At 37.7% G+C, this 23816-nt stretch overlaps 7 protein-coding genes across 7 annotated transcripts; 4 read left to right on the top strand and 3 right to left on the bottom strand.

The window, feature by feature from the left end:
- Positions 1-271: 271 nt before the first annotated feature.
- On the top strand, positions 272-1231 carry BCR41DRAFT_344877 (acyl-CoA N-acyltransferase). Its single transcript, XM_022022612.1, has 4 exons — positions 272-374; positions 518-542; positions 662-1022; positions 1116-1231. The coding sequence occupies exons 1-4, from the start codon at positions 322-324 to the stop codon at positions 1208-1210; spliced, it is 534 nt and encodes a 177-aa protein (XP_021885916.1). The 5' UTR covers positions 272-321; the 3' UTR covers positions 1211-1231.
- A 247-nt stretch (positions 1232-1478) lies between these two features.
- On the bottom strand, positions 1479-2285 carry BCR41DRAFT_344874 (hypothetical protein). Its single transcript, XM_022022611.1, has 3 exons — positions 2205-2285; positions 1872-2057; positions 1479-1753 (listed from the first exon to the last, which is right to left on the bottom strand). The coding sequence occupies exons 2-3, from the start codon at positions 2053-2055 to the stop codon at positions 1488-1490; spliced, it is 450 nt and encodes a 149-aa protein (XP_021885915.1). The 5' UTR covers positions 2056-2057; positions 2205-2285; the 3' UTR covers positions 1479-1487.
- Positions 2286-3800: 1515 nt separating this feature from the next.
- On the bottom strand, positions 3801-4522 carry BCR41DRAFT_298538 (hypothetical protein; the record flags this gene model as incomplete). The annotated part of the gene is made up of 3 exons (XM_022020494.1): positions 3801-3977; positions 4079-4314; positions 4405-4522. Coding segments are annotated over 3 exons (531 nt in total), but the record flags the coding sequence as incomplete, so codon positions are not given.
- Positions 4523-5632: 1110 nt separating this feature from the next.
- BCR41DRAFT_344871 (hypothetical protein) lies at positions 5633-6246 on the top strand. Its single transcript, XM_022022610.1, has 2 exons — positions 5633-5857; positions 6012-6246. The coding sequence occupies exons 1-2, from the start codon at positions 5682-5684 to the stop codon at positions 6061-6063; spliced, it is 228 nt and encodes a 75-aa protein (XP_021885913.1). The 5' UTR covers positions 5633-5681; the 3' UTR covers positions 6064-6246.
- A 1637-nt stretch (positions 6247-7883) lies between these two features.
- BCR41DRAFT_344870 (hypothetical protein) lies at positions 7884-9305 on the bottom strand. The gene has a single exon (XM_022022609.1). The coding sequence runs from the start codon at positions 9083-9085 to the stop codon at positions 8186-8188; it is 900 nt and encodes a 299-aa protein (XP_021885912.1). The 5' UTR covers positions 9086-9305; the 3' UTR covers positions 7884-8185.
- A 2351-nt stretch (positions 9306-11656) lies between these two features.
- On the top strand, positions 11657-13934 carry BCR41DRAFT_69344 (hypothetical protein). Its single transcript, XM_022030980.1, has 4 exons — positions 11657-12311; positions 12448-12505; positions 12875-13191; positions 13286-13934. The coding sequence occupies exons 1-4, from the start codon at positions 11733-11735 to the stop codon at positions 13541-13543; spliced, it is 1212 nt and encodes a 403-aa protein (XP_021885911.1). The 5' UTR covers positions 11657-11732; the 3' UTR covers positions 13544-13934.
- On the top strand, positions 13648-15152 carry BCR41DRAFT_344868 (G-patch domain-domain-containing protein). The gene is made up of 2 exons (XM_022022608.1): positions 13648-14014; positions 14124-15152. Exons 1-2 carry the CDS (start codon positions 13832-13834, stop codon positions 15033-15035), a joined length of 1095 nt encoding a protein of 364 aa, XP_021885910.1. The 5' UTR covers positions 13648-13831; the 3' UTR covers positions 15036-15152.
- Positions 15153-23816: the final 8664 nt, after the last annotated feature.

Raw genomic sequence — 23816 nt, 5'->3', positions numbered from 1 at the left:
GCTGGCTAGTCTCAAAACTGGGCAAGGAGAACGGGCAATCCCTAAGATAGGATAAAGCCCGATAGTCTAGATTGGTCAGAGAGAATGCACCCTATGTAAACTCAAGCTCAAGCTCAAGCTTAAACTTTTCGAAAAACGATAGAATGATTTGTTGTGCATCTCTCTATTTGTAAAGCTGGTACAAAATCTGATACAGAACGCATTGCCTGATGGGTGGCTTGTACGAAATAAAAAAAAGTCTACCGTAGGGTTAGGCGAAGGGAATGCTTTAATTTCAACATCACCAGTACCAGAGCATAGAGCTACACAAAACAAAACGCCATGAGTAGCTTACGACAGTTCAAGGCCACAGATCTCTTCAATTTCAATGCCATGTAAAACTGAAATTACATTTGAAGGACAAATGGATGCGCCCATAAATTCTGTTTTTTTTTTTTTTTTTTTTTACTGATACGCGCCAATTTTTTTTTTTTTTTTTTTTTTTTAAATTCCTTCTGGCTATTTCACCTTTTATCAGTAACTTGGACTCGTTGACTGAGACTGTATTGTAACTTCTTGCTTGCGGTAGGATTTCATTAATTTTGTATTTTTTTCCACAGGGTTTTAATCGGATGTCCTTTTTTTTTTTTTTTTTTTTCTTATAAATATCCTTTCGAATTAGTACAACATTTCTTTCTACCTATCCTATCTTGCTCGTTGGCCCGATCTATTCTCTGTCCAATGTACTCCATCCTCAACTTTGATGGCCTATGTGATGGGAAAGGCAGAGGGTAAAGGCACAGACTGGCATGGTCACGTCACTGCTATCACTGTTGCGCCAGAATATCGTCGTCTAGGATTAGCTCAAGGAATGATGGATCTCTTGGAAAGGGTTTCAGAATATCCTTATGATGGATACTTTGTCGATCTGTTTGTCAGGAGGTCCAACAAAGTCGCCATTGAGATGTATACACAGCTGGGCTACTCAATCTATCGAACTGTGAGAGGATATTATAATGGCGAGACAACAGAAGACGCTTTTGGTAAGCCTTTTGTTGTTGTTGCTGTTATTATTTATTATGACTTTATCCTATTTATTTGGACTTATTTTATCAATTTATTATTATTATTTTTAGATATGCGGAAACCGTTAAAACGAGACGTGAATCGACAAAGTGTTCGCGAGAATGGAGAGTCATTCATAGTAGAGCCGCATGAAGTAGTTTTCTAGTCCTTGTTGAGCGTCCTATGGCGTTCTTCCTTTTTTTTTTTTTTTTTTCCTCATCTTTCCCAGTAAAATAATATTGTGCAATTCACTAAAAGTGATGAACAAAAGTTCTCAATAAGGAGAACATTTTTATTCCTTTTGTTGCAGTTGACCGTTGGCTTAATTTGTAGATTTAAAAAAAAAATAAAATAATGCCTAAGCACGTGTAACGTGTAATATTTAATATCCGAGAAAAAACATGGGAACGTTCCATTTCTCCACTCCACATTCACTTCATTGTTCATCTCTTCCCTTTCCTTTTCATCATGGTCAACAAACCACCAAAGCCTGCAAAAGCACCCAAAGCCAACAAACGTGCTAATCGGAATAATAACGATGCAGCATCCCAAGCATTCATGTCCAGCTTTGGAGAAGATTCCTTCTTTACTCGTTCACAGCAGTTTGTGAAAGAGAACGATGCTAAACCCTTTCGTGATTTTGCATACATGATCACGTTCATCGAAATCGTTTTTATTTGGAGATTATATGCTGCTATCAAGAGCAATGGTACTTTTGAACACTTTAGATGTTACATGTCTATATAAAATGGAAAAAAAAAAAAAAAAAAAAAAAACGAAAGGGGATCGAATAATAAATTTTTTTTTTTTCTTCGTTTCTTTAAAAGGTTCAACTGGCCTATGGAGCTTTCTAGTGTTCGGGATGATTGCAATGCTCAACCTTTGGACATATTTCCTAGTCCAAATCTGCGCAAGACGCGGTGGTGACATTGGGATTGTCAAGATCGCTGACGATGATATTCTCCGCTTTATCAGAATCTCTGGGCTCTTTGGGGCGTGGGCATCCATCATTTGTAAGTATCCTGTCATTGTTCATTATGTGTCCATGAACGGGTTAAGAATGCCATCAAACGTGAGAAAGTTGTCGCTCGTGTATGAAGGTTGAATGACGTATCCAAGTCTGTGCTCTGATCAACTTTTTGAATAATTCCTTCATATAGACTTTGGTTATCGATCTAAGGATCCAAACTTCTTCTCCAAAGCATTAAAAGCCTCTGTGCTCAATCTCTTCTGGTTGGCCGTCTTTGTCAAGTTTTACCTTTGATGGCCTCTTTTTTTTTTTTTTTTTTTTTTTTGCAATGGTAAATTAAAAACTTTTTGATATATACCATCGACACTAATAATAAAGAATTACAAATCTGCAAGTTTCTTTCCAAGAAAAATATACTTACAAGCACGCGAGAAGCAATTCTACAAACACATTTAACAATGAGAAAGCTTGTAAACCTTGTACGACTTGGTGAGAGTGTGAGAGAATTTTTTGTGATTGTCGCATCACATTTTCGGTAATAGAAATAGCAACATGTCGCCTTTAACAGAACAAGCATAGCTTCATAGATTCAACGAATCGAATGTTCTTAAGAGCGAAGTGATATGCTTGTCCATCAAAGCAAGCTCTTATTTCCTTAATATATTCCTGAATTATATGACTGAATGTATTTCTGACAAAAGAAAAGTTACAATGTCCATTTACTCCATTTACCATTTGGAAAGTAAAGTGATGGAGCTGATCTCTACTTGCACTTGCCCATAGAAACTTAGATCACATGCCGCTTTGTACTTTACAAGTTTCACTACATGCGAATTATCAAACCATTGCCACAACTTTACCCAGTAAACCATAGGAATTAAGATTGCAGATGTCAAGAGATAATATCAGCATTTATAAATCCACTCTTTTCAACACTAATGTTAATACTCTCTTGAGCCAATTAATACAATCGCTTTTTTACTCTTGATGTTTTCCTTTTCCACACTCTCGAGTTCATTGTACAGTTGATAAAAACATCTATTATGTTACATAACAATATGACAGACATGTTACACGCTCTATTTTTTTTTTTTTTTTTTTTTTTTTTTGCTGTTGTGTTTGTGTCTGTCCTATTGTTCTTATTGCTCCTATTGTTCCCTTATTTCCAATTCTTTTTTGTGAATCGGGCCTTCAAACATAAAAATCAATGCCTGATCCATCGTCCAACATGTCACGACAAAGTAAACTTGAGCAACTCACAAATCCATTCTCGATATAGCACACCTTTGCCTCGCCTCGATCTCGTCCTTGTAACCTTGATCTTGTTCTCGTTCTTGTATATATTCGCTCGTATTCTTGACTAAATGTTCGAGCAGAGAGAAAAAATTATCCCTGAATGCCCTGTATTATCCAAATAATTTCTTCCGCTTGTCTGCTTTTTTTTTTTTTTTTTTTTTTTTTTTTGGCTCCAATTCTTTCCACTTTTTTTTTCTTGTCCTTTTCTATCACGTTGTCATAGATTCTTCCTCGACCATTTATGATACTCCATGTCCTCTTTTTTCTTTTTTCTTGTTCCTTATTTTTTTTTTTTCTTAAAAAAAAAAAAAAAAAAGTCCTTAGTAAGGAGCAAAGTATCCCCCACGACCGCGAGCACGACTAAAATGAAACAAATGTTAATAAATGTTAACTCAAGTGGCGATTATCCCTGTTCTAAAGGAAAAATCCAAATTTAAAAAAAAAAAAAAAAAAAAAAAAAAAAAAAAAAACAGACTCATTGGCGAGTATCTTACCCTCTGCCACGGTATCCTCCATATGGAGGATGGCCGTATGCGGGTGGTGATGGGCCATAAGGCTGATGGGCATAGGCGTGATGGCCCGCAAAGCCACCACGATAAGCACCTCTGCCACGACCACGTCCACGATTAGCAGCCATTCCTGGAACATTAGTACGCTTTGGTGTCACCTGGCAATTATAAATTGAGAAAGAGGTAAGATTTAGAGGTGGATCATTAAAGGCTTTAAAATCTGAAATACTATGTTTCTTCACTTGCTTCCTTCACGAACCTTGATCAGACGTGCACGAAAAAGTGATTCATTCAAGACCATGGCATTGGCGACAGAGGAAGGGTCAGCAAACTCAACATAAGCATATCCTTTGGGTTGACCAGTCCATTTGTCGCAAAGAATAGTAATTCGATTGATAGTACCGCATGATTGGAAATGTGCCTGAATCTCTTCAGGTGTTGAGCCCCAGTCCACATTGCCTACATAGACTGATCTTGCATCTACAGCTTCTTTATCTAGATTGTAATGAAGAAAGGGGCTGCTTAGTATTCAACGTCATTTAATGGAAAAAAATAAGTATAATCTCGACTAATTAAAAAAAAGACTATTTTTACCTTCTTCAGTCATATTCATCTCCTTCTCTGCCTGTGCCTGCATTTCACGCAGCTTGGCAGCCTCAGCTTCCATTTCCTTCACGCGTTGCTTCATAGCCTCAATTTCCTGAAATTGATTGGAAAGAGAGATAACGGGAGAGTAGGGAATATATGACGCCGAGAAAATTATGATATTTTTTTGTCAGTATAATCTGGATATCCTGATTGTTGAAAATATATGGTGGAAAAAGGGTTGAACTAATAACGGGATTTTCTTCCTTTTTTTAAAGTACCTCGTCGTCAATATCTCTTTCAAGGTCATCGGTTGTTGAACCAATGATCTGCTTCATATCCTGAGCGTTCTCTGTTGACATGCTGAATTATTTTTAAAGAGAGGGAAAAAAAAAAAAAAAAAAAAAAAAAGCTCTCTTTTTAGTTAAACCATCATAAGTATTCAAAACTACCCCTACTACATTAGAGTAAACAAAAAATGCAGTGAAGGGGATATCAGGAAAAAAGAAAGAGGGGTAGGCAAAGATGAGATGAAAAAGGATAATAGAAGACATATATTTATCAAACAGCAAACTGTTGAAAATCACTCTACACCACTAATCCTAGATGACTGCTTCCCACTATATAGCATTTTTCACTGTGCATTCGATTCATGATATGGAACCATAGTACAATCCGAAATATGTCCTCCTCTATGTCTGCTAACTCACTCTCTTATTTAGTCTCCCTCTGTCTTTTGAAAAAAAAAAAAAAAAAAAAAAAAAAAAAAAGGTTACGAAATAAAGAGCCATGCAACGTTATGTTGTCCAAGAAATAAAAACTGTGTACTTCTGTAACCAGAATCCAAAGTTGCAGGAGCATAATCACTAAAAGCAATGAGATTTTAAAAAAAAAAAAAAAAAAAAAAAAAAAAAAAAAAGGCACTCTTTCGCCTGCCATGGCCTTGCTGTCAAAAGCAACAGTAACAAGCATGTATAAAAAAGGAAAGATGAGAAAGAGATCTGACTTACATTGTAGCTGCTGTTATTGTGCAATATTAAAATATTAATACTTGAACGCGAATGAAAATGAGTTGAAGAATGAAACTTGGGGTTTGGAATGGTGAAGGTAAAGTTATTGCCCTGAATCCGGTATTTAAGCTTGGAAATAATTTTTTTTCCAGGAATATGACCTCAAGGGATTTATTTTCCATGCAGAAGCTTCAACCCCGAGCCAACTGTTGTTTCCTCCAACTACAAACTATTTACCCTTTGAAACAGATCAGGACAAACGAATAGATGGAAAAACACAGCAATACCAGTAATGAATCAGGACAGGACCTGAAGAAACCCTCAAACTCTCCTCAACCGCATCGCTGCGCAAAGCATGTAGAAGATCTCATGGTCGCTATCATGCATTTTAAGGTCCAGGATCAATTCGGTCTTGTCTGGCGGTGTATGCGTAGTGAAAAAGGGTAATAATCTATTAGTACCGGTGTATCTTTTGTGCATTATTAATATTTCTGGAGACATTGGAGGGATTGATAGCATTGAAACGATTGGAAAGTTAGTTTCCATATGCCCACATATACTCATCTTGCTATGATCGTCTCCATTTTGACTAAATAGACAAGAACCCCCTCGTCATTCTCCGAATGTTAAGCCCGATCACAATGTTTGAAATAAGGAAATATACTCCTTTTATAAAGCAAGGAGTAGATCATGTGAAGCAAGATATCCCCTCTCAAAAAAAGAACGAGCGCTTCTGGATCATCGCGATTTCCTCGGGACATTTTTTATTCAATGCCAGGGATACGACAGGAACATCTTCAAAAGGGCATGGTCTTTATTTCTTTCTTTCCTTCTTTTTTTCTTTTTTTCCTTTTTTTTTTTTTTTTTATCCCGACCATTCAGGATATCGCGACTTACGGAGCTTCCCGCATAGGGCAGGATTTTTGTCGATTTTTTTGTAGTTTTTTAAATAACTAATAAGAAAGAAACTCTTCTCTCTCTTTGTCGCACACTGGCTGTATATAATTGTCATGGCATTTTTAATTCTTTCCTACGAAAATTCAATGTTGCAGTGTAAGGTGCAAGATGCTTTTCAAGGGATGGTTCACAATAAAAATAAAATCATTTTTTGATTCCAAATCTCAGTGATAAATATAACTACAGAAGAAGTGACTGTCCTTATTGATAGCAGGTTGCCATCTGTATTGTAGAGGCTTCTTTTTCTTCTTGAAAGGCTGTGCGGTGAATAAAACAATGACCAACATAACATAAACTCCCAAGGTTCTCAGGCCAAAAAAAAGAAAAGAAGATAAAGGGAAGTTGGCGAAGTAAAATTATATATGATTATCTATTAGCGAAGACACTTTTTATCCCAGTCTTTTTTTTTTTTTTTTTTTTTTTTTCCGATTGTTGTAAGAGAACGTTACTGTATTCAGTGATGACAAGTTCCTTTTCAAGAATCCAGCTGGACTGAGATGTCTTTTTTGCCTGGCTAAACTTGGCCCCTGTGCATCGCCACATCCACAAATGCCATGATGTACCTGTGCCCGTTATAGATTTAGATCACTGCCACGCTACCCTTTTGTCCAAAGTCTAAATTCAATGTCCTTAAAATACAGTATATACATTTGTATATATTTACATACATATACGTGTATCTTCTGCGGAAGCACTTAGACAGAGACCCGACTCTTCTTGAATTTACAGTCCAAGATGATCGAAAGAAAAAAGAAAAGCGCTTTTGGGACAACTCAAATACATTTTTTTTTTTCTTTTTTTTTTAATTATAAATGCAAACTAATTAAAATGAAAAAAAAGAGAGCTTTTTTTTTTTTTTTTTTTTTTTTTTTTCGTTTTATTATTATTATTTGAAAAGAGGTGAAAGAGAAAGATGAAGGCTCATACAAATATTACACTGTACAATGGCTGCAACATTTTCAATACGTATCATACATATATTGTCCGAGACTAGATGTGAGCTTTATTATTAAGTATTTGTATATATATATATATATATACATTGCATACTCCATCTACTTTATCCCAACAGTAAACAAGTATACACATGTGTTAAAATATGGATGGTATGTGGCAGGACGAGGCGAAGTCGATTGATGTATGTAAAACGACAGGCAGAATTTGGATATTTCTGGAAAAAGAGAGAAAGTCGACAGGCACACAAAACATGAGCATTCCTTCAAATCCCCCAGCCCTTTGAATTATTTATTTTTTCCTCTCGAGGTTTGGGGGGGAAGTCGCTGTCCACGATGGTTGCACAATGACCTTTATTCGCAGAGTTGTTCAAGTCTTTTTTTATCCAGTAGAACAGTAGAACAACAGCAGCAAAAACAACAAAAGGAGCACATGGGGATGACAAGGAATAGGTGGAGTGATCAAGTAAAAACAAGGGGGAGGAAAGGATTATGGATGATAACAAATGTCGATGTTTTTCTTGTCTCGATCAAGCACAACTAGTCATAATGCATCAGATGCTTTGTCAAGTTTTTTTTTATTTTTTCTTAATTGTTTATTATTATACAGTTATACATGAATGAGATGAGAACGATGACTATGTTACATGTTTACAGAGTTACAGAGAGGTGTGGATATTCTTCTTTCTACTCTGAAGAGACAATAAAGAGAAAAAAATAAAAATAAAAATAAAAAACTTGTAGATAGGACAGTAGATGATGTCGGAAGGGTTGAACATTATGATACAAGGTGAGAAGGGGATCATGAAGAAAAGTGTAAAGAATCCGTCATTAATGAATGAGTATGTATGAGTTTTAGCTTCATGACCTTGCAGAGAAAGCAGGCAGACTTGTGTGGAACTTGTGAGTGTATCCAGTGAACTTGCGGCCCTTTCCAATGATCTCAACTTTGATCCGGTACATCTGAAGAGGGATGTCTGCTGGTAAAAAGACATAGAGGAATCCAGTCTTGGCGTCGATGTTGGTCGCCAAAACACGAACCACCTCATCATCTCGAGACACCAACAACAGGTTCACGCGGATACGGCGTGCACCTTCGATTGCCTTGGGGATCGTCCAACCGATAGTGTAAGGAGCACGAAGAACCAAATTACCTTTGGTAGGCTCGTGCGTCAACTCGACCAGTTCGGTTTCCTGAACTATCATACGCTGTCTTTGCTTATTTGCTTTGAGAAGTAGCTCGGGCGTCTCGGATGTGGTCAAGGACTCTGCGGTATTTTCCTCGTTATTGTCTTCAATTTCCTGGTCCTTGTTGCTAATAATGCGAAGAGTCTCCTGCTCAGCGTCAACGGCCTCGTCCTCTGAGAGGATAATGCCATGCACCAAGGAGCGACCCACAACACTCGAAGTGCGTCCCTTATAGACGGTCAACAAGAGTGAGTAAGTGCCGGATTTGAGCTCCGGTTGCAGGTTGACGAGGGTGGATCCCAAACGAGCAGGAACGTAACGACGTAGAAGATAGGACTGTTTCTTTTCGTAGTGAAGAAGTGCAATGTCCATAGTCGAGCCCTGAGGCATCTGGGTAGCATCCCAGGAAATGGTAGGCAGTGAGTCGACCGGCCACAGCGAATCTGTCTTTGGTGAGCTCACTTCAAATCTGAAGGGTTCAGATTGTTGTGGGGTTGGGAGGGCATTGACGGAAAAGAAGGTGAGGAAGACGACCAAAAGGTACGCAAAAGTGGTTATTGAGTGCTTCAGCATGATATATTTGATTGAAAGAGTTATGTGAAATGGATACTGGTTTTAGGATTTTGTCGTAAACAAGTTTAAAATAAAGAGTGAGGAGAATCGATATCGACTGGAGAAAAAAAAAAAAGAAAGAAAAACAAAAGTGCGGCCTTGATGCTGACAATTTATATTTTCTGGGGGGCAGAGTGTGTGGTATCAAAAAGAAGAGCAAAAGAGCAAGAAGGAGAAGTGTTTCTGGCAAAAGAATAATGTCAATTGATGTTCTTTTTGAGAGCTGCAGGCAGTTTATATACAAAGCGGCGGATAAAAATGAGAACAAATGAACAAGTGAGTGAAGAAGAGGAAAAAAAAAAAAAGACCGCGTGTGCCTGGTTTATATAAGATCGAGCAGCAAGTAAGAATAATAAAAAGCAGTAAACAAAAAAAAAAAGATGGACGGATAAGGATAGAGTGGGCTAAACTAAGAAGGACATTCTGCCCATTTTGTTGGCGGTGTTGAATTGGGGGTGTGATGATGCCCTAGCCATTGTCGCCTCTTGATGTGTTGTGACAAATTTAGATTTTGGGTGAAGCAGCGACTCTGCTATATTTATCATCCTTATTCACTCGCCAATTGAACATATTTCGCCTATTCAAGACATCGATGTTCCGCCATCCGACCCCTCTTTTTTTTTTTTTTTTTTTTTTGAGTATTGGACAAAACTCTCTATTTACGCCGATCGAAAATCCCCTTTGCAGCTCCATCCGCACCTTTCTCTATTCTGTCTCTCTTTCTATGCCCATGCTCCAACATTCGTAAAAGAGAGGAGTAAAAAATGCATGACAGGGTATGGCAAAACAATGATGACCCATGTATACGTCTGTTTGCCTGCCCTTGTGTCCAGTCTGGCCGGACACGATCTTGTTGTCTTACGGAGAAAAGAATATTCCTTTTTTCTTTTCTATTGCCTTCCTTTTCCCAGCAAGTAAAGGCTGGACCAGACGCACTGGGCGCAAAAAAAAAAAAAAAATTCATGCGTTCTTGATTACAACAGCTCTTTTATGATTCTACTGCCACTACCACCATATATATATATATACATTTATAGATATATATACCTACTTGGGATTAAGGGCAAAAAAAAAAAAAAAAAAAAAAGTAGCCAATTGAAGCGTATGCGTGTGCATGCCCTGGACTAGGCTCGATTTTCACATATACAATTACACATCAACACATCACTACATACCGAGATCTTCCAACTAACGTACCTGATGTGCCTGAGAACTTTTTTTTTTTTTTTTTTTAGTATGAAATAAGACATTTCCAAGACGGATTCTTCTATTCAGTCAAGGAATATCCTTTTCCATTTTGTTTCTTGGTGTGTTTGCCCGCTGGGTTGCACAAAACTAGTCTATAGCTGGGATCTGAGTTAGGTGATGATGACATGGGACATGGTAACTTCCTAAACACAGTTACAATAGGAGTCAGTAGGACAAAAAAGTCAAACTTTTTTTTTTCTGTACAGTACACCGCCAGGTGGGACGTCTTTATTGTGTAAAGAATATACAGTATACTTTACGCCTGCGCCCCTCCACTTCCGATTTATCCGTCTCTTCCACTACCATATGCGCACATGATGATCGGGATTTTTTAGTTGCCCAAGAGAAAACTACAACAGAGTTGCCGTGTGAACCAAGGCGCAATGCATGGCAATAGGGGCTGCGGAAACTAGGATGCTCGCCCGTCTCTTTATCAAAAAAAAAAAAAAAAAAAAAAAAAAAAAAAAAGAGCCATCGTCTGCGGCACATTGGCACAATACCAAAAAAAAACGTTTATTTCAAACTGACTGGCATGTGTATTTTACAATAGGAATAAATAATGTGGCACTGTCCATTCTTACTTTTTTAAAAAAGATGCTCAAAGTCGATATATTTTTATGCACACACAGTATACAGAGATTAGTGAGCAAAGTAACACAAGCGTCATAGCGTCGATTCGACTTGTTGACTTGCAAGAAAAGAAAAAGAGCTCTATTCATATCTGACAAGAGTCGGAAAGCAACGCATTCATCCCCTATTCACCCCTGCCGCTGCAAGGAAAGATGGTAAAGGAGTAAAGAAATAAAAGAGATGAAAGGTATTTTCCTTCTCTCATGCGATACGCTGCATCAATTGCAATGGCATTACCATTCCAATAATCCATTGATCCCTTTTGCTACTTTGTCTCCATAAGTGGTGCGTGTGCCTGTCCTTTTTCCTTGTGCGAAAACGTGCCTTGCCTGTGCAACAGAATTGGGAAAAAGTAGAAAGTAAACGTCAGAAGAAAATAAGAGCTTTTTTTCTTTTCCCTCTTTTCTCTCTTTTAGCTCATAGTGACATAGCTTTTTTCTGTTGTTATTGTCGTAAAACCGGGTTCTCAATTTGATATAACTGCGGGAAGCAAACTACCAGATCGCACACAGACAAATAACCTGCCACACAAATCTAACGTACATCGTCCTGTACATGCTACCGTACGTGCTTCATCACGTGAAATCAACAAATTTAGTGTGGCTTCGAATCATGGACTGCCCAAAAGCCGCGCCTCTTTCGATGCCCTTAGTGAGACATCAAAGTTCTCTGATGTATCTTTTACAATCTATTGTTTCATTCACTTCATTCCAACAAAAGAGTCAGCACGATGCAGGAGCAAGAGCAAGAGCAGCTTACAGGCCGTCCTTCAGAGCCTAATTATCGAAAAAGGAGCTTGACTCCAGACAGGGGACGAAGCCCTAGCAGGAACAGGAGAAGAAGCAGAAGTAGAGGTACAAGCAGAAGCAGGAGCGGGAGCAGGAGAAGTCGAAGCCGAAGCAGGGACAGAGACTCACAGTCTCAGTGGCATGGACGTCATCACAGCGCAGAATCAAACAAGAGTCGTGGAAGTAGCCAGAGCCCGCCTCATAACCGCGGTGGATATTTTAGACCCTCATCCTCTAAAGTACATGCACAGCGCGAATGGGATAGAGATAAACCTAGAGATTATGATCGTAGATCCTCAGACAGAGATAGGGGATACCATCATCGGAACAGTGGCGGTAACAGTGGCGGTAACAGTGGCGGTAACAGTGGCGGTAACAGTGGCGGTCGACAGCATGACCAATATGGAAAACAGGATTATAGAAACCAAGGCACATCGATGAGGATAGGACAAAGACGGGGCAGGATGCTGCATACTAATAACAACTCGAATTCCAGGGATTCACATCACCGCTGCCCCGAAGTGAGTTGCTTTGCGCTGGAATACTTCTATTTCTACTTCTTTAATTGCCATCGGCTTTATTGTTTGCACAGTAAAAGAGTAGTTTAAACAACTGATTGACTAACCAAAATAAAATGTCAATCTATTTCTCTCACAGTGTGGACTGAACGAAGGCCATATGGAGAACTGCCGTCAGTCTTTGTCAAGCAAGCAAGGTTTGACAGTCGTCACTTGGATAAATCGCTACACAATTCCATCCAACTGTTCTTATTGTGTTGCTTCTCAGCTTTCTCCTTTCAACGCCAATCTTTTCTCTTCTTTGCACACCTTTTGCGAAATTATCACCTGAGAGTCATGATTGCTGACCAAATCTTAAACACCCATCAAAATTATCATTGTCCTAATGGTCGGTCGTTCGGACGGATGGATTTGCTCCTTTTCTTCCTTTATGTCTCGTCTCAATGGCCTTTGACACCAAACAACAAAAAACATTCTGTGGATGACGTTCTTTGCCATTTCTCCCAAAACCCGTTGTACCACGAAATGGCTGTTTCTATCTTTCTTCTGATATGGAAATAATTTAGGAGCCAATCATTTTGATCAAGGAAGCTGGTCCAGTTCAACAACATCATGGTCACCCGCAAATCCAGTGCATACAGTGCGTCCATCACAGTATTACTCGGATCCAGCAATGCAGACTGTATTGAATGTAGGTGCGCGTGATATTGGATCTGTCCCTAACTCTATGTTGGTCATCACGGACTTGCCATCCATGGTAAATGAGTCTGGACTATGGAACGCTCTCGTGCGACTGGGACCACTCGCACGAGTGATGCTTGTCAAGGACAGGCAGTCAAGGATCAGCTGGGGCTATTGCTTTGCAGAATATATTGATGTCCAGGTAAAGAAGAGCGCTCCGTTGGAATAATGGATGGACGGCTTGGACTATAAGATTGTATATATATATTATCGACTAAAATGTTATTTGCTGCTAGAGTGCAACCGCCGCATTAGAAAAAGCCCACAGCGGAGGAGACTTCACGGTTCAAAACAAGCCAGTGAAAATCAATTATGCACATCATGGATCATTTATTCCAGCATATGCTCCAACGCAATGGACGTTTAATCTTGGCGATGACGAAAACAAACTAGCAATATACTGGGATGAACAGGCATTTCTGTCTATATACGTTGACCCTGCGGCAGCAGTAAAGATGACCAAGGCAACGGTTAACAACGGTAAGTCTTTTTAGATTTCACACTCTTCTTCTTCTCTTCTGCTTTTCCCGCTTAAAAGTGAAATTCAAACTTCTTTTACAAAACGGTTTTAACTACGTGTCTGTGTGATGCTAGAACCCAAAAAGAAGGCGCCGAATAAACCTGTGGATGAGCTTGATGCGTTTTATGCCTCTTTGGGCGACGTACTCAAACCAGACCCATCATCTAGGGCTGAGTCGTCCGTCTTTTCTGTACCTACATCAACAACAGCAACTGCAATCGCTGTCGATAATGGAGCGGCGCCAAGTGCAACTGGAGCCCCGATGCCGACCCCGATGCCTGTTATGACCCAAGAGTTGCCTACCATACCTACCACTGCCAGGGTAGATGAGATCCAGCTTGCTGGCATTGCTGCGGCTCAAGCGGCCGAGCAGCTTGCAAAGGCAGAAGAAAAGAAACGTAAAGCTGGAGGCTCTAATATTGGTATTGGCGGAGGAGGGAAGAAGGTAAATATAAGGACATAAGAGCGTTGGATCTTTATATCTATATATAAGAAAAGAAGAAGAAGAAGAAGCAAGCTCCTCAGTCCCTCATCCCTTATTTTTTATATGATAGGTCTCGATTCAACTTCAAAAATGGTCATCTAAACGAGTGGAACTGCAAACAAGCGGAGTGTCTCATCAACAACCACAAGAATCTACGGCTGCTCCAGAAGCTCAAGCCCAGCCCTCGAAGCCAGGAGCAACAGGAATAACGGCTCCCTTGGGTGCAGAGGACTCCGTTAATGCCATTCCCCTATTTGAGCCGGACGAGCTTATGGACTTTGATTTAATTGCGTGTCTGCTTTGTCAGCGACGGCTTAAAACCGTGCAGGATTTGCGGAAGCATCAGTCACTCTCTGAGCTTCACAAGAAAAATCTGTCGGACCCGCAACTTATTCGAGCAGCTCTTAATAAGTCACGAGGCGGTACGAGTGCAGGATCGGGATCTCTGAATTCTGCAAGAGAAACATCTGGGGTAGCCGCAAGCGATGGTTCTTTATCATCTTCTACTGGCATCCACTCGCAACATAAGAATGAGGAAGAGCCCAAATATAGAGATCGAGCCGCAGAAAGGAGACAGATTTTTGGACAACCAGATTACCCATTGCCACCTACACCATCAGGGAGAGAGTATGGTGGTCGAGGAGGAGGTATCCGATATAGTGGCAGTGGCAATGGCAGCTTTGGCCATGAAGTAGTCATTCCGGAACAGCCCACAAAGGACGGAATTAAGGAAGATAACATTGGAAATCGTTTGTTGAAATCAATGGGCTGGAAGGAAGGCCAGGGTCTAGGTAAAGATGGGGAGGGGATCAAGGCCCCAATCGAAGCAACTGGATATGCTAAGGGCGTGGGTATTGGAGCGGGATTGCTCCGTAAGGCGACGGATGGAACAGGTTCAAGCAGCGGTGTCATCCGAGGACCCTTAAATAACTATGCGGAGACCGCCAAGGAGCTCGCAAGACGGCGCTACGAACAGGCTTGATAAAACATTAAAGAAGGAAAAGGAGTAGAAAAAGGAAGCAAGGACAATAGTTGAATGAGTACTATTTTTATATTTGAATAATGAAATAAATAAATAAATAAATAAAAGCAATCCGACGATTTATAACAACGAATTGAAAATGATTCTAAAGACGGTAGTGCTTAAGAGTGTCTGAAAGACGTCTAAAGAAAGGAATGATGAGGTATTCATCAGTTTTGTTAGCCACCTCCTCATGGCGTTCGTTGAAATCTTGATTTACTTTCCCCTTGGGGATCAATGAATTACAGACCTAGGTGAGATCATCTTTACCTTGTGCGTTCACGAATTCTCTTCAAAATCTCTTCGATTACCGATACCTTTGGACCTTTATCTTGGTAGCAAATAGAGAGTTCAAACTTGTATAAATATATGTGCATCGCCTTTTATTTTCTTTAATATATTAATACGGGTGACTATTAAAAAGATGATAACTTTCTCATTACACATGACCATAAAGAGGATCAGGAGGATCAGAGGGATCAATTATAAGAGATATTTATTTATTTTTGTATGAAATGTGGTGGTACTCTGATCAATATAAAGGATTCCAATTGTGAATCTAAGAGTTTTCCCGTTTATCCAAACTTTTTTTTTTTTTTTTTTGGTCGTGTGAGTAAACAATAACTGTTTATGTCCATATTTGTATATATGCAAACCTGAACACAATCTTTTTTGAAAGGAAAAAAAAAAAAAAAAAAAAAAAAAAAAAAACCAATAACAACAATAGCAACAGAGCAGATCGGACATTCATTCTTGCCCAATTGAATTGCTTGGAGAATGCACGATGGACTTCTTCAAGGCTTTATTTGCTCTTTTTGAGAATAGAGTAATCAAAAAAAGACAACTATAAGGTCAACCGCACAAGTAGCTCTTTCTTTGGATGTTCGAGACTTTTGGAAAAAAGAAAAAAGAAAAAAGATAAATGAAAATAAATAATTTTTATGTACAAAGGATATATAGAGTGAGAGAGCACCAGAGTGATCGTCTATCATTTTAAAAAAAAACATTGATGTTGGATAAACCTTACACACCATTTCAGGTTGTATATATATAACCTAGGAAATCCTATTTCACCCGACCTTTTTTTTATTTTTTTTTTTAAACTTTTTCAAATAAAAACAAAAAATAAAAAGAGGGTCAACAAAGACACCCCCAAACAACAATGATGTTTGTATACAAATAAAAGAAGGTTGTAAGAGTCAAGAGATGTAGATAGATGCGATTTGAACGAGTTAGAGAGTATGATCATCCCACATGTATCCAATTTGTCGATCAAATCATCCCTTTCTCTCCAATCTTCTAATCCATTCAATGCATCGCCTAATTTCATTCTTCCCGTCTTTTTTTTTTTTTTTTTTTTTTTTTTTTTCAGCGATCTGTCCTCCGAGAAGAGATCACATTCAGTGTCTCAGATCAGAATTATATGAACATGTACCTTTGGAAATCTAGTACCAATGGTAATACAATCTCCTAAAAGAATAAGGATACACTTCCTGCGCTTGTTTCTTATAGCAGCCATAGACTTGGAAGATTGATCGCGCCTACAGGGTATAAATACAATCGTAATGAAAACTCTAATTAAAATACGGATAAAAAAAAAAAAAAAAAAAAAAAAAGGTTCATTCTTTGTGACATACCGGAGGATTTCTTGGCTTTGCTGAATGAAGTGTATATTATATATATATTTCAACAGCTTCTCTGTTCGGTGTTTGATATTTTATTCCTCCATCTTGATTCTTGGTAAGAAAAAAAAAAAAAAAAAATCAAGTCAAGTCAAGTCAAGACTTCATATGTTTATGTATACATATAATATATAATATATACTCGATTGAATTGAAATTTAATGATGTAAAAGAGTAGAACTATTCAACTGTCAAGCACAGACCACGATGATATTGGAAACAATTTAAGGTTAGCGCTCAAAGGAGGAACACTGCGATGGGAGTGCTGTATGCGCTAAAAAAGAGTTTGCACTGTCCACTTTGGGACAATTCAGGTCCAGTTATCCCTTCCACGTGCAGCTCTGATTGGCTATGCCAATGTGTCTCGCGTTGTTGATTCGTTTGTTTGTATTTGTTTACCAAATAAGCGATTGAATAGTCCTTTAAAAAACAGTTTATGCTTGTTATTTTAATATCTACGTATATATATATATACCTTTAAAGACAAGGGCGGAGCGGTGCATCGCATAGCAACCAGCATGTATATCACTCTAATTCCTATGTCATATCTATATACTGGATAAAGGTATCAGTTCCCAATTGGCATTCTGACTTTATGTGTGGTAATGTACATGCATGGATTCGACTGAGAAAGAGCATTTAGATCGGAGCATCAAAATCCAAACTGGATGTGAACATTGTGAGAGTAAAGGTTTATGCGATAGTTATTTTTTTTTATCGTCTTTTTAGGATAACAAGGTGATAACAAGTTTGAGGATAAATGCATCAATAGGGATTCGTTGCTTCCTGAATGTAGCAATCGATGCTATACACGTATGCAATCCAATACTATACAATCCAATGTTTACAATTCAAAAAAAAAATAAAATAAAATAAAATCGGCACACCTTATTCCACATTCCATTTACAACTTGATTCACAGACACTGCTTGTCCTTCACAAATAAAGTAAAGCCCTTGAAGCAAACGAAAAAAAAAAAAAAAAAAAAAAAAAAAAAGGCTCAACTGCCTGTACACAAATCATGAAGGAAAAAAAACAAGTGAAAAAAAAAAAAAAAAAAAAAAAATTTGAATGAATTGCATGAATTGCCATGGGAATAATCCAGTTAGCCATGGCAAACATTTTATGAACGGCTTTTTGTTGATGCTGCAAGTAAATCTTGCATGTCAGATATTAGTCCGGCGACAATTTTTTTTTTTTTTTTTTTTTTTTTTTTTTTTCCCCTCTCTCTATCTCTCGATCCTCCTCTTTTTGTTTTTCACATTCGCCCAATCTCGTCCTTCACTGTAATTCAGAAGCCCCTTGAAGGCCATAAAAGATATAGGACATGTTTCTATTGTTCCATCTCTTCTTTCATTTTAATTAATGATTCATCTGGTATTCAAAAGATTACATTTATACATATATTATATAGATATATATATTATTTATCTATAAACATTTTTTTTTTTTTTTTTTTCTCACAAGCAAAGTTCATCCGTTACATTCATAGGTTGAAACTGACGTGACGAACTAATAATAATAAAGTCCGCCAAAGCAGCGGCGCTGAAGCCAATGTGGAAATAAACTTTAATTTATTAACCGAATACATTAGCCTTCTTCCTCTAACCAAAAATAAAGAAAATATATATCTGGGGAAATAGGAATTATATTCGAAAGCGTAGAAAACGCTAGAAAAAGAAAGAAAAAAAAAATAATCAGAAAGTATGTTTAAAAAAGACAAATGGGTCCAGAACCTTTGGAGCAATGGCAATTTAGAGAATTTCTCATAAGAACAAAGAAAATGTCACACGACTAAATAAATGCGGCGACATAAACACCAAATAATACCAGCCTAACCATACAAACACATCAACAACAAAAAAAAAAAAAAAAAAAAAAAAGCTAATTAATGAGGAAAATGGTCCCTTTGAGAAGAAGAAAGCGTACAGATGATCAGACGAGAGAGAAGGAAGAGTTTGCAAAGAAAAAAAAAAAAAAAAAAAAAAAAGAGCATTGGAAAAAAGATGCAGCAGTCTTGGGCATAACAGAATGAGCTTATTTTCCTCAAGAGTCATGACTAGATTATCTACAATACATGTATTTTGTCGCAGATAGACCAAATATGAATAGAAAGACGATTGTGTGGTTATGTATAAAGCATTGCTAAATTGCTGTTTAATAAAAAACCAAGGGAACGTGAAATCCACGACAGAAGGGCGCCATAATGAAAAATAGTGTAATAGGATCAAAAGGATAAAGAATATATGCGCCCAATATGCATCCATGGTCTTTACTGGCTTTTTTTTTTTTTTTTTTTTTTTTTTTTTCTTTAAACCACAGCTTGATCGCATAGCATAAAGCATAATGCATGTTGATAATCCGTTGCTTATAGTCATCTGCGCTACGTTCTCGTTATCGCCCGTTTTTCTAAAACAGGAAAGTGGCCTGATTATATCTCAAAAGTCAAAGAAAAAGAAAAAAAGAAAACCCAAGGATGTGAATTGTCAAATGTTAATGGAGATAACAGGCGCAGACACGATTTGTATCCGTGGCACTTTATTTGTAGTCTTCATTTTATGGACACAGCATTCTTTGCTTACAACCAAAGCTCAATTATCCAAATCTTTTTTTTTTTTTTTTTTTTTTTTTTTGCTCAAGTCAGGGTTTTGAGCGATATCGTACTTGATCGATGGAGTTGCATTCCAATTAACCAAAATGGACAAGTTAGTTACACAATTTAGCCTTCTTCGTTCTTTATGATTTATCCAGCTCTAGATCCCTGACCTGAATCCAATCCTTATGAACGATACCTCCATTCTTGCACCCTTTCTAATATCACTATTATTTATATACTGTTATTATTATATACTGTTATTATTATACACTATTATTAATAGTAGTAGTAGTAGTAGTAGTAGTAGTAGTAGTAGTAGTAGTAGTAGTAGTAATAGTATTGTTTGTATTATTTTTTTTTATTTCTTTTCATTCCCTGGGGTTTGACCCCCTAAATGAGTGCATGGACATATTCATCACTCATGGTCAATCAAGAAGCCGAAATATAGCTTAACACGAACAAGAAACTTTTTTCCATTGCGTACTTTTTTTTTTTTTTTTTTTTTTTTGTTCATATTTTAAATGTCCCATAAAATACAAAGCTATCGCGGGCCATGTCGTGTGGCTCGGTGAAGGCTGTTAAAAAAAAAAAAAAAAAAAAAAAAAAAAAAGGAGACAGCTGACAGCCGAGGCAATTGGAATGATGCCTTTAACAAAAACAAACAAGTACGATGATCAATGTAGCTTTTCCGGCCATATCCAATGTTTCTGTAAATCTACTATAGCTATTTAATCAGGCAACAAAGCAGCAGAGCTTTCTTGCTTATTTAGTATTATGGAACATCTATGGGACGTAAGGATAAAAAAAAGAATAAACAGTAACCACGACCGCCTTCTTTTTTTCCATTCCATCCATTAGACTCTCAAAGAGAGAGAGAGAGAGAGAGAGATAGAGAGATAGAGAGAAAAACAAGGAATCAACAAAATAGAGTCTAGATAGGGGTACAGAAGGTACACCATGCACACATGGTGTTTATATAGGAGGCGATGCTCAATACAGTAGCTTGGTTAGGACGGGGGAGTGGATGACTTCGTTTGTCCCGTACTATTCCATACACATAAAGGAGCTCTTTCTTTTTCTTTTTCTTTTTCTTTATTTCTCCTCAAAACCATTTTCCACTGTAGTGGTAGATTTTTCAGTCTGTTTTTTTATGTTATTGTTGTTTGAGATATTCTGCCTATTTAATGTAGCCACTAAAGTCAACTAAAGAACAGGAGAGAAAAAAAAAAAATACGCTCGAAGGGGGAGGGGAGGGGGAAGGTTTTCTATTGATGAGCAAGTTGAAAGGAAGTTCGTTATTACTGCGAATTTGGTCGTGTGGGGTCGTACAAAGCCATTTGCGCGATTGATTGAGCATTTGAAAGACAGCCTAACTTTGTATTTCATCCTTGGTAAATGTTGTGTGTGTGTACGTTTTTATCCATATGGATCCAAAAGTCTCTTTCTCGTATCATTCGTGCAATAGTTTAGACGGAGCAAAAAAAAAAAAAAAAGAAAAAAAAAGAAAGCGGTTTTCTAAATCGATATCATCCATTGGAGTTGAATGTGTCTGTGTATATAATATATTCATAGAGTGACAATAATGAGTACCGTAGTGCTTATCATTTCTTATTAATAATATATATATATATATATATATATGTATTAAATTTGACTATGGCTCTTGATGAATCTTTAACTCTTAGCAAGTAAAAAAGACGAAAACTCATCTCCGACCAGACAATGTGGCCCCATGTTGATGACTGCCCAAGTTCAGGTCTCAAGTAAAAATTCCGTAATTCGCATAAGAATGAAAGCAAAGGCACACTTTTCGCCGTTGGAACGGAGTAGTTTCATCAATGTGTGCAATATGATAGTCAAATGTGAATAATCACAAATGGACAAAGAAGAGTCGGATGAAAAAGAGTGATCTACATGCCATTGTGCTATTAAATAACTAAGCCTTTGAAAAGAGAGTAGTGAATCAATGGTGAAAAGATATCTTGAAGAAAGAAGACAAAGGAAGGATGGGGGCGAGAGGGCGAAGGAGGGCGGTAGGGAGCGAATGAAAAGGATAGCCATATTACAGTTTAGATCAGACCGGGAAGGTGATGGGTGTAAAGTAAAGCAACGGGCGCATGAATCAATGAGAAATGGATACTCGAGGCCTAGTCTACGATTCGCTCTGCGCCATGATTGACAGATTGAAGTATATATATTTAAATATATATTTATTCAAACACATTCGGTCAGTGATATATATTATATATATATATATATATATAATGAATAGCCTTGACTGTATTGGCGGCCGATTAATCTGTTTAAGGAGAAGTAAGGGATCAGCCACCACGTCGATTCAATCACTAATTTTTGATTAAGAAATACTTGGGATTCAGACCAAATGAAAGGGACGATGGATGTTTATGAGATGGATGTTTGAAGGACAAATATGCCGAGAATGTGTGTATTTTGTTTTGGACTATCATCGAAAGTGATGGATTGGATCGCAGTTTTTTTTATTTTTTTATTTTTTTTATAAGATTGATCGAGAGTTCTGGGTGTAATGTTATATAGAATGTTAATCGAATAAAAGGATCTATTGCCTTCTATTCAATTGCAGAGTAAAAACACATTCAATCCGCAGTCTGTTGTCAACAACAGCTTTCATCACTATCGCCACCAGAACCCTTTTTTCAACCCTTTTTGACAGACATGTTTTCATATGGTAGAAAGGCACATAATATAAAAGGGAAGGTGATTCTCCCTCCCTTCGTCTTTCTTCTTTTTCTCTTTTCCTTTCCTTTCAATCGCGGCTCTTCCTTTCCTTCTTTCCTTTCCATCGTCAACAGCCTATCTTCTGCATTGCATTTGCAAGTATACATATTCGTGTAAATACTCATTCACCCTTTAAGGCACCTTCCATTGCATTCTCACATCAATCCCCTCTCTCCTCTCCTCCTCTCTCTTACCAAACACATACACATACACACACATACACATACACACACATACACATACTCATACATTCATTTGTATCTATTTGCATTACACAAAAACACTTCATTCTTCTTATCCTGATATCACTTATTCACACACACACACACACACACACAGCCATACACCTTCAACACCTGCCTTTTTCGATACTTTTTTTCTATTTCTCAACATATTTTTCAAGGTATGGACCATCTATTCCAAAATCCCATAAGACGTCCAATGAATGACGCTTAGTCACTTCCATTGAGCGTTCTTTTTTCATTATTTATCATTCATAATTCATACTAGCTTTTGAGTTTTTTTTTTTTTTTTTTTTTTTTTTCCTTCCCTTCTATTCTCGGCTTAGTCCAGCCCATGGTTTTTCTAATTTACACATGCTCTTGCAGAAATGTACTTGAAAGAATGTATGTTGGATCCAGCGCTTAAATGACAGAATCAACAAGTAATGCGAGTGACCCTGAACTGTAACCTGCTTGCTTAGCATAATGTTTTCAAAATCCAATGTGCTTGTGCTTTGCGCTTTGTTCTTTTTTTTTTTTTTTTTTTTTTTTTCTTTCTTGTCAGTCTGGTCAAGGTGGTCAAGGGAATGGCAAATTGTAACCGGACCACATTATTCTTGACATCCGTCTCCTCTTTTATAAATGTTGTCGATCGGAGACCAAAAAGTCGTTATGATAATCGTGGCTGAAGGTGGATAAAGTGAGCTGTGTTGATTAATATGGCCTTGCCTTTTCATTCGCCATTTTTACAAACAAGGGAGTTTTATGGAATAAATTAGTTGCACCCAGTTGATTCTCATCCCAGAGTATACAAATATATCATATTTTTTAATACACTGCAAATAGGCAGTGAGGATCAGTGTGGGTTGCACCAAACAAACAGTTTCTGATTACTTCATCGGTTCCAACAGTATTCAATATTAGCATCGATTTCGATGCTCTTATCATGACCCCATCAATTATACCATTTCAGTTCTGATGTATAATAACACTATTGCCTCATCTAATGATATGGCTATTCACTGTCTTTTCTCTTTTTAGGCCTAATACTTTATTCGGATCCACTACACTACCAAGTTCGCATAATATAACGTAAGTGCATTAAGAAAATTCATCTCAAAATGTTCCATATCAATTAATCTTTGTCGCCACACACATTTTCTATGCTCTCTCTGGCTACAGAGTGTAAATCTTTTCCCTCCCAAACCACCATATTTCACACAACATCTACATTCATTTGGCATTTGTCTGCTCAACGGTCCCGTAGGGGGAAAATACATTCCAGAAAGACTAATGGAGGCGAAGGATAAAAAAGGGGAGATCCCGATGATGCTGCAGCATCTCTTGAGCCCCCCTTCCCGATCCTGCATCGCATTTTTGTTTACCGCGTCATCTGTTGTACATTCCCCACACGTTTTCATTTCTTTGGCCTTTTCTTTTTCTTTTTCAATTGCTTTTCTTTCTCTACCTACTGAGCCACGAGGTT

Source organism: Lobosporangium transversale, assembly GCF_002105155.1.
Source record: "Lobosporangium transversale strain NRRL 3116 chromosome Unknown BCR41scaffold_2, whole genome shotgun sequence".
Lineage (NCBI taxonomy): Eukaryota > Fungi > Mortierellomycota > Mortierellomycetes > Mortierellales > Mortierellaceae > Lobosporangium > Lobosporangium transversale.
Note: the sequence above shows the minus strand (reverse complement) of the source record. Positions and strands in the feature narration are given on the sequence as shown.